This window comes from Montipora capricornis, chromosome 6, assembly GCF_036669925.1.
Source record: "Montipora capricornis isolate CH-2021 chromosome 6, ASM3666992v2, whole genome shotgun sequence".
Taxonomy (NCBI): domain Eukaryota; kingdom Metazoa; phylum Cnidaria; class Anthozoa; order Scleractinia; family Acroporidae; genus Montipora; species Montipora capricornis.
The window spans coordinates 19,186,935-19,196,934 of NC_090888.1; the positions used below are offsets into that span (position 1 = coordinate 19,186,935).

Genomic DNA, 10,000 nt, shown 5'->3' on the forward strand with positions numbered 1-10,000 from the left:
GTGGGATGCAGCAAATCTCACTCGCAAAGGGTTGTTGGTTTCAAGGAACAGTTGCGCATGAGATTGGTTTGTATCCTCTCAGTATCGTGTTAAATGTTTGTCACACAAGACGTTTAAGGTTAAAAACCTAAACCCACACTCATGTGTTGCATCAAGAAAACACTGTGCAGGATCGAAATAAAATCAACCCATATCAAATCATAAATCGGTTTTTGAGGAGATGAAAAAACTGGAGTACCCACACAGTACCTCTCGGAGCAGGGTAGAAAACTAACAAACTACATCCACATGTGACGCCGAGTCTGGGAATCGAGCCCGGGCCACATTGATTGGCATGGGAGGCGATTGCTGTCACCACTGCGCCATCCCTGTTTGACAATGACTTTTTAAAGTATTCTACAAAAGTCTGAATTCCTTTTCCTTTTCCCTAATATGATAGGACACGCGGTGGGGTACTGGCATGAACAGAGTCGCCCCGACAGAGATGACCACGTGACAATTCAATGGGAGAATATACCAATAGGTAGGTGATTTGCAATGTTCAAAAAGCGCTTGGCACTGACCAGTTCTCGCGTACCAGTGTTTATTCTTACCCATGCTGCTGTGAGCGCGCGTCTTCTGCGCTAGATACCTAAAATAGATGAAAGTCGCATAATCTGGTATGCGGAAGTGATCAAATCGCAGTTGAGATAAAAATATGCAAGAAAAGAAGTTTACCGTTTGCAATTTTTTTTAATTCCATGTGGAATATGAAACGGTAGATTTTACCCCAACTGAGCAAACCGGCGCACTTTCGCATAAAATTCGCTCCAAAGAGGGGATTCAGGAGAGCCGAGATGCATTGGTGTGAGCATGGGATCGTAATGTGGTTGAGTGAAAAGGGAAAATTCAATCCGAACTCAACGTGTACCATCTAAGAAGGTGGTTCCAGCTATTTCCATGGGACCGAACAAACGTACTGTTCCATTGGCTAATTCCAACTGCAATTTTTGCACATTTTGGCTCAATAGTTTTGCGAGATTGAAGAAGTAAGTGCCCATGACTCCACTCTTAACTGATATATATTAATTTAAAAATAATCCAAGAGCTGCTCACAAGCGGGTTTTAGTTCAGTGAAGGTAAAGTAATAGCTGACTTAGTCTACCGAAGTTGTAATCAAACACTCACAAAAGAAGTTGTATCGAACGTGGTACCTGTGTGCAATGCAAGCATTCGGATCTCGCTGGGGCTTTGTTGCGTGAAAGCAAGCAATCGCCACAAAGCTTTGGCGTATAGCTCTTACCAAAAAATTTGTTCTGAAAATTAATTTTTGTCGAACACAAGGTGCCCAGGAACACGTCATACACTGAATTCCGTTTCGAATATCTTTCAGTTGGTAATTCTTTGGTGCCTCAGATATCTTGTATCAAAGATTACGTCGATCATTTTTATATCATGACATAGTTTTCGCATGTGACGACCTTAATCTCATTGACTTGTTTTACAGAGAAAAGACACAATTTCCAAAAGTACAACGCCTCCCAGGTGAATTCTATGAAGGTAGCTTATGATTATTTGTCGGTCATGCATTACTCCGAGACGGCGTTTGGCATCAATGGCTCCACCACCATCGTCGCCATGGATTCATCCGTGGTTCAGCTTGGTCAGAGGGTTGGCCTCAGTCCTAAAGATGTCCAGCAAGCGGATTTGTTGTATCGTTGTAATGGTTAGTGGACTACGACCTTAAGTACAAGTCAATTTATTATAATAACTTTAAAAACTGCTTTCGGGAATTGTGATGTCGCAGATATCGACAGAAAGACAGAAACGCTTTAGTCATCCTCTTCCTCCTCCTCCTCCTCCTCCTCCTCCTCCTCATCATCATCATCATGTTATCATCAAAATATTAATCATTAACCCCGTTAACATTATGCTATTGTCAGTCGAAGTCTCAATCTTATTTAGCAAAGCACAAGTATGCTACTAATTGACGAACCCTTTAATTAAATCGGAAAACAGGAAATTAAGGTAGATCAAATCGAATGCTGGTTGTTAAATAATAATACTAATAACACTAATGATTATGAGAATGAGAATGGGAATGAGAATGATACTATGATGATAACGATAACGATAACGACAACGATAACGACAATGACAAGGAAAACGACAGCGACAACGATAACGATAACGACAATGACAAGGAAAACGACAGCGACAACGATAACGACAATGACAAGGAAAACGACAGCGACAACGATAACGATAACGATAACGACAACGATAACGACAATGACAAGGAAAACGACAGCGACAACGATAACGATAACGACAATGACAAGGAAAACGACAGCGACAACATAATGATAACGACAACGACATCGACAACCAAAGTCATTTTTATTGATTTTATTGAAGTCTCAATGTTATTTAGCAAAGCACAAGTACGCTACTAGTTGAGGAACTCTCAAAACAAATCGGAAAACAGGAAATTAGTTAAAGCATATCAAATCAAATATGCTGATTTTTGGTGAGAGAGGAAAACCGGAGAACCCAGAAAAAAGGCCCTCAGAGCAGTGTAGTGAACCCAAAAAACGCAGCCACGTGATTGCGTGGAAATTTATCCCAGGACACAATGTTGGGACACAACATTATTCCCCTTATTGTTAAAGGTCAATTGTTTAGTCATTTTTCATTGTGCGTAATGAAGACAAATACAGTAAGACCATTGCAAATGAAGATCTAGGAACGTTAATGAAGATTCTGCTGTAGACTGTTTTTTTTTTTTCTAACAATATATACTTACGGAAAGACCCGTTAGCATCTGGGATGGCGTAAGTAAAGTCTGGAAATAGCCGTCTTGTAAACCGAATGAAGCAGGCTTCTGAGAAGGGAAAAAAATTGTCAATCGTTGTAGAGATGATATCTGTTTGTAAATATTGCTTTTGTTATTCAGAAACAAAAGGTTCTGTGTTTTGACAGCCAATGAGGCTCTGATTGGCACATTAATGACAATTCATTCGCTAAGTAAGCAATATCAGGTAAAAAACCGAACAATTGAAACCAACGCTTTGTCCCTAACTTAAAAAGAAGTGGAAGTATCGAGGTCTCCTTGCAAACGTTAACTTTAAATAATTATTCCCCAACAATGCAAGCGGCAGACTACAAATGTATACAAGTTGAATGTAACCAGTTCTTGAAAATGTCGAGGGAAAGAGTGTCTCCACATGGTCAAGCACTTGTAACTATATGATCCTGCGAAACTAGCAGTACGAATCAATGAATGAATGAATGAATGAATGAATGAATGAATGAATGAATGAATGAATGAATGAATGAATGAATGAATGAATGAATGAATGTGTTGCTGTTGTTTTTATTATTTTATATCTCGCCTCGGCCCGGTTTCTGGGTCGATTAGCTTCCTTCGTTATGCGACTTCTCAGTTTTCGTTTTCTTTGTGTTCAGGAAAAACCACAAGAAAACCTGTTCGTCCCTCGCCACAGCCATCTCCAAAAGATAAAAATATCAGCTAAATTGACTCCGTTCTTCTGATATTTTGAGTTGTCAGATAGATTTTTGAGTGGAATTCAGTCTTGTCGCCAGCTGGTGACCAGTCCTGGTGTCCAATATATCAAACCAGCATTCAAAGAAAAATTTCGTTGAAACTTGAATTTAAAGAATTAACGTGTGGTTACTGATAAGAAACTTACCTTTAGTCTTTCGGAAACATTGTCATTGAATCTTTCAGCAAAATAATTGTAGCTCAGAAACAGAAGTACATTGAATTACTCTCTGGACAGGTTTCGTCTGCATGCAGTATGTAATCGACAATCTTACACGATCGTAAATGAGTTACCTATTGTAGCTACTGTCATACTTGTTATACTAATTTGTAGTACACGGAGAACTGTCACCTAAGTCTTCAAACAGATAGTTTTTATTGGGTCTTGCATCCACCCGTTAATGAATGTTTTCCTAGGAATATACATACACCTATACTTATACACGTCTTGTGACAGCAAAACTGTTTTTCGTTGAATTTTCTTTAAATGGTATTCATCTTACAGGGAAAATCTTTGATTCACCTAAAAGTTTCCAAGGACGAATGTTCTGAGTGTTAACAGAAGGGAAAACATCCCTAAAAAACTGATATACTCATTCTTAAATGGGGAGCACTGAGAAATTTTATGGACAGCATATGACAACCGGATCTTTCCATTTGGCGATTGAAAAAGAAAATTAGTAACCACCTGACCTGACCGCCATTTTCTAGTTCATGTCTGTCTCCTCTTCAAAGTGAGTCTAAATGCGGCGAAGTTTTTATGATGGTAGTTGGTTCTACTTTAAATATGAATGAAAAATTAACTAATTACGCGGGATGATGTAGTCAGCCGCGTCGGCATTACGGTCGATGTTTTGTTTTCATTGGAGTCACAAATTCTGGTGTTACTTTCCCGTAAAATTTTTTTGCGATTTTATTGGCTGCAAGTATGAATCACTTGTTAGTTAGGTTGCGTCGCAGAAGACAAAGTACAACTCAAATCTTCAGAATGGGGAGAGAGAGAAGGTAAGCGTCTCCAATTTTGACTGTCAAATGGCTTTGTTATTCTGATGACGTATACGTATACCCGGGATGCCTGTAAGGCGTGCCGCGTAGTATCTTATTCTTATTTCGCAAATCAAACGTTTTTTTTTTTTTTTCCCCGTATCCCGTTGAACCGAGTGGATTGTCTCAGGTAAAAGAAAAAGGGCAATGTGACAGTGAAGAATTATTTGAAAGAAAGCTTGTTGTCTATTATTTGCTTTCGTATTCACGGTCAAGGTTCTTCCGAAAAGGGTTGGATCCTGAACTGTAAGACTGACATTTATTTAATTGCGATTATGTTTCTTGTTTGCACGCACGCAATTAAAATAGGAAGGGTCTAATAGCAAATGTTTCGTTTGTTTCAATAAATTTTACGCTGGAAAAGGTTTTTGTGACATTTTTCGTCCAAATGAACGCCCAAATAACTACCTTTAAGTGGAATACATTTTTTGTAATTTAATATTCTTTGCATAAGAATCTTAATGGAATGACGTCTGGGTGACCCCTCAAGTGGTCTACATCAACCCCCTCCTCCCCACTTAAAAAAAATTACTGGAACGCTGCAGTTCAGTACCACCCACCTCAGTGCCTTCTGTTTTTGTGTAATGCGTAACACAAGCAACCTACAATCAGTGACACATTTTTGGTACACTAACGGAATTAATCGAGCATCCCTCCCTCGACCACCTTTCAATGTTGTTTAGAGACTAAAACGCACTAAACAGTTAGTTTGGGTGCATAGACCTAATCGGCTAACTCAATGTTGTACCCAATTCAAATCTCCCGAGATTAAGATCCTTTGTGTATTGTACTTGCATGATAATGTAGCATTCATATTTAAATGATATGGAAATACCTGAAACAAAAGGTTTTATTTCCAAAGGGTTTGAATTGGGTACAACATTGAGTTAGCCGATTAGGTGTATTGCGCTATCCAACATTGAACGGGGGAAAGGGGGTGGTTGTTCCAACGACTTATGACCGTGATTGTAATTAACGCTCATGGAGTGTCTAATTCCCCTGAACCTCGACTCTCAAAATTGTTTTTTTGTGGAGAGAGAAACACCGGAGAAAAACCTCTCCGAGCAGAGAAGAGAACCAACAAACTCAACGGACATATGACGCCGAGTCTGGGAATCGAACCCGGGTCACATTGGTTGGAAGCGAGTGCTCTCATCACTGCGCCACCCCTGCATACTCGCCTAACGAAGTGTCCCTTTCTAGGTATTAGTGCCTATTTTCAACAACACCAAGGGTTATTCTTATTTCAAGTTTTTCTTTCCTGTCTGTGTTTACTTCAATTGTCCAGTTAGTGGAACAATTTTAAGAGCTTTCTGGCTGGAAACATGCGATGTGGAACTAAATTGAGGAGAATATTATAATAATGAATGATTTGAACCAAGGACTTACATCAATAAAGTTATATCAAGTTTTAGTATAATTGCATGATTGATTATTGAAAATTATCTGCGATGATTGCTTGCCGTTGAGGTGATTATTAGCCGATAATCACCAAAGTGTTTTTTTTCAAAATGGCCGGAAGCCGTTTTGTCGAGGTGACAGACGAAGAGTTTAATTGTTTTGAAGAAAATGCATACTTTAAACTATTTCACCTATGTTATTATGCTAAGAGAAGAATTATTCACCTCAGGCGACTTCCACTTCGTCTCGGTTTTTAGTCACCGATATTCACCGAATACATCGAATTGAAAGTGTGAATTGTCGACTTGTTCAAAAGTTTGAATGGCATGTTTGAGCTAGTAGGGCATTTCCGAGTTTGTGTCAGCCTCCTCTTCAAAGTGAGTCTAAGTGCGAAGTTCTTGTGATGGTAATTTGTTTTACTTTACATACATGTATGAATGAAAACTAATTTCGTAATACACTACTTGCACAAAACCAATAACATACCTCTTTTACGCCTCAAAAATCTGCATAGGCATTGTTTTCGACTTCTCTTGGGACATGTCCCAGGAGAAATTGCAAACGTTTTGGGGGTTAATAGAGGTGTATTAGGGGATTGTGCAAGTAGTGAATAAGTTCTTCGCACTTAGACTCGCTTTGAAGAGGAGGCACAGACATGTACTCGGAAATGGCCTATTTTGACACTAAAAAGAGTTCGGGCTCAGGTTGTCGAAGTTTCTGTTATGAACGTCACCAAAAACAGTCCTTCTCAAGACTACTCTCAGCCAGACGACCTCTATTCGTCAATTTTCGAAACGGTTACATTATTATGCATCTCATTAACGCAGTAACAGGCATTTCTGCATAGACGTATTTTCGTTCCTCAGTTTGTAGTTGCTTAGCTGTCTTTGACGTTACAGGTACCGATGCTTGTACCTTTGAGAATGGTACATGTGGGTTTGCTAATGTCTTTGACGACGACTTTGATTGGACTCAAAGAATGGGCAGAACTCCAAGCAGAGGGACTGGACCCGAGACAGATCACACAACCCTGCGCTTTGGTGAGTCTGCGGAGATTTCGTTGATGACAGTAGATACGCTGTTTCTCACCTTTTTTTCGTTTTTGTATTTCTGTTAACGGCATCAACGTTTTAAAGAGAAAAGTAATTAGGGCATCATCGATGGACATACAACTGATATCGCATTGTCACTTAAATGCTCAGCATGGTGATAAGTTAAGACATACATCCCAGTCAGAAAGGCTGCTTCCACTTTCTTGGGAAGGAACGCTTATGTAGCCCTATAACTAAGAAAGTCTCTGAACGAGACCAGGCCGCGAAGGTCACGTGCATGAATAAATGCCGCGATTATCTTTACTTGAGGAGTGGAGTTTAGGGGGGAACTAGTTAGCTTTGTGAAGTATATTCGCCCTTGTCACACGGCGGCCATATTGTCAAGGGAGACCAAAAAGCTTTGTTTTACCATGCCAAGCCCCATCCCCATGGTTTCCACTGCGAGGCTTGGCGTGGTAAAACAACGCTCTTTGGGTCTCCAATTACAATATGGCCACCGTGTGACAAGGGCGAATGGACCTCTTTACGTTGTACGTTTTGTTTTCCTATTTCAGACCATGTGATGTTACTCTAGGAAATATTTTCTTTCAAATGTCGTCTTATGCACGAACATATGTATGCATGACTTATGAAAGAAACAAAACAAAAGGAAAGTCCCCTTTTGAACATCAAGTGGTCTGAAATGGGGAATCAAAACATACAAGCTAGAGCGATTTTCAGTTGAGTTTCGAAAGTAATTAGCGAGTTGCTTCGGTTTTGCATTACTTCACCCAATGGTTGGTTCAAAGTTCTCGTGCCGCTTTTTCAACCTATCAGAAGTAAAATCAAAACCAATTGTGACTTGCGCGTGCACATTTTCTCGCGCTTTGTGTCGGCTACGTTTAATTACTTCGATTTTTGATTGTTTTACTGTTTTGTATCTTTCGTTTTTGATTGGCCATAGTAATTACTTAGTTTTTGGTTTTACGACACTCGATTGAAACTCGCTCTAAAGAGGCCCATTGTCTGTATCGCCAGACGCCGCGGCGTGATGCTGTTTTTAGGGAGAAGAGGGAGGGGACTCTTCGCGACGCTTATTTAACGCATCGTTCATCTAATTACGTGTATTTGTGGATGCATCTAAAGGAAGCAGTGTAGTAAAGAGCAACGTTGTCCTAATGAGGACATTTTCCCGCTAGTATCAGCTCCATGACAGCAACTGTATTCCTTTCAATAGGATATTTCATGTACATCGAGACATCGTCTCCTCGCAAGCTGGGTGATGTAGCTATACTGCAAAGCAAGCTATACCCCGCTTCAAGCAACGGACGCTGCCTTCATTTCTACTACCACATGTATGGAGACCAGATGGGATCCCTGAAAGTCATTTTGTCACCTCAGCGCGGAAGAGGCACTGGTCTTTGGGAAAAAGTCAAGACATGGGAAACGAGTGGCTTTTAGCCAACGTCCGAATTCCACCGGTTTTGTCTCAGTACATGGTAAGTCATACAATAAGAGAGAAAAGAAATGATAACATTCAAAATGAACGATGTGCATGCATATGGCGATACATATGATGTTCAAGACGGTGGGTATCAGGCAAGTTAACAAGAGGCCAGAAACTGACGACGAAATTGAGCCTGAAGATGCATGATCAAACTGAAAGATATTAACGATAATAGTAACTGTGACATCTGCAGCTATGGCTACGTATAACGTAAGAAGCAGAAGAGGACAGACTAGAGATAAGAGGAGGAGGAAGGCGATAGAGACGATAGCTGTTCGGTAACGATGATTTTGCTATGAATGTGCAGTACAAGAAGTCTGTATAGTCTTAAACATTCTAATCTTCTGCTACAACGCTGTTCTATGTCTTACTGTCATGTCAATTCCTTTTTTTTTTTTTTCTTTTTTTTTTTTTTTGTTTGCTTTCCAAATCAAGTTTGTAGGTATTCGGGGCGATGGCTATCGTGGAGACGCAGCCATTGATGATGTGTTCTTCACCGAAGGAAAGTGTCCATGAAACCTCAATGAAGACAGGGCTCCAATTTCCAAGGTGCCTGTCCACTTTAGGCTTGTCCACTCAATCCACTTGTATCTCAATCTTTTAATGGGAAGGAAACAATCTTAGAGAAGCTTGAACGGTTTATAGATTTCTTCAGTCTCTTTGCTTTGGCAAGACAGATCCACGCATGGTGCAAAAGGGATTGAAATGCTGGTCAAAAAGTATCATTTTTGTTCAATGACGGAAGGAAATAGACAGAGAATCAATTTTCTTGCATTGTTGCATGATTTTAGTAGAATTGGTAGTTTGCATGCGGCGCTAGAGGTAGTACTAGTAGGCCGCGGAGAGTTAATTGAGGTGTGCTTCTTTTGTCTATCCAAAAGAGTTTGAATTCGCGTGTTTGTTTTCTACAGGAAGGAAATACAAGCAGACTTCAATCAATTGGCTGAAAAAGAAATCATTGAGTTGTTAACTTTGTTTGTCTCGAGAAATGCAAAGTTACTATAAATAATAGTTAAATAATTATTATAGTTAAAGGTATGGGATACAATAATATTATTGCCTACTGTAATCACAGATGAATGATCAATAAAATTTGACGAGTGGTCGAAAAGTTCTTTTCATCTCAAAGAATAATATTTTGCTATTCAGTTTATACCTAACAAAGTCGGAGGTACTCGTCTCTTTCAATATTTTTGCGTGGTTTTCAAAATTTTTGTCAATTTTTGTCGCTGTTGCTCCTCTATGATCTCACTAGCCTATGGTATAGACGTCCATGAGGTAATTGTGGAGAAAATGCAGTCCAAAGTTTTGTTTTCAAGGCGCTTCGAAGCCTTTGACCGTACCAGATACTTGTTCTCGTAATTGTAATCACACTGACTGCATGGCTGCATGGTTGATCTGGTTGCAGGGAATCATGATCAGCTAATTTTATCACAGGCAGCCCAGGCTCGGAGGGTCACATGTATGAGAATA

The 10,000-nt window shown here is 39.8% G+C and overlaps 2 protein-coding genes across 2 annotated transcripts in view; one reads left to right on the forward strand and one right to left on the reverse strand.

Moving 5' to 3' along the window:
* LOC138051717 (gamma-aminobutyric acid receptor subunit beta-3-like) overlaps positions 1-3,800 on the reverse strand; it is a 54,213-nt gene extending 50,413 nt beyond the window's left edge. The window contains exons 1-2 of the mRNA XM_068897972.1: positions 3,693-3,800; positions 2,786-2,863 (exon numbers count right to left, since the gene is read on the reverse strand). The gene's annotated coding sequence lies outside the window, so the exon portion shown is untranslated. The remainder of the gene's footprint in view (positions 1-2,785; positions 2,864-3,692) is intronic.
* LOC138053327 (uncharacterized) overlaps positions 1-8,481 on the forward strand; it is a 9,160-nt gene extending 679 nt beyond the window's left edge. Inside the window, exons 2-9 of the mRNA XM_068899977.1 lie at positions 1-66; positions 440-523; positions 1,487-1,705; positions 1,923-1,954; positions 2,142-2,423; positions 4,489-4,549; positions 6,889-7,029; positions 8,258-8,481. The exon at positions 1-66 is cut by the window's left edge and continues 26 nt beyond it. Coding sequence (XP_068756078.1) covers positions 1-66; positions 440-523; positions 1,487-1,705; positions 1,923-1,954; positions 2,142-2,423; positions 4,489-4,549; positions 6,889-7,029; positions 8,258-8,481 — 1,109 coding nt within the window. The remainder of the gene's footprint in view (positions 67-439; positions 524-1,486; positions 1,706-1,922; positions 1,955-2,141; positions 2,424-4,488; positions 4,550-6,888; positions 7,030-8,257) is intronic.
* Positions 8,482-10,000: the final 1,519 nt, after the last annotated feature.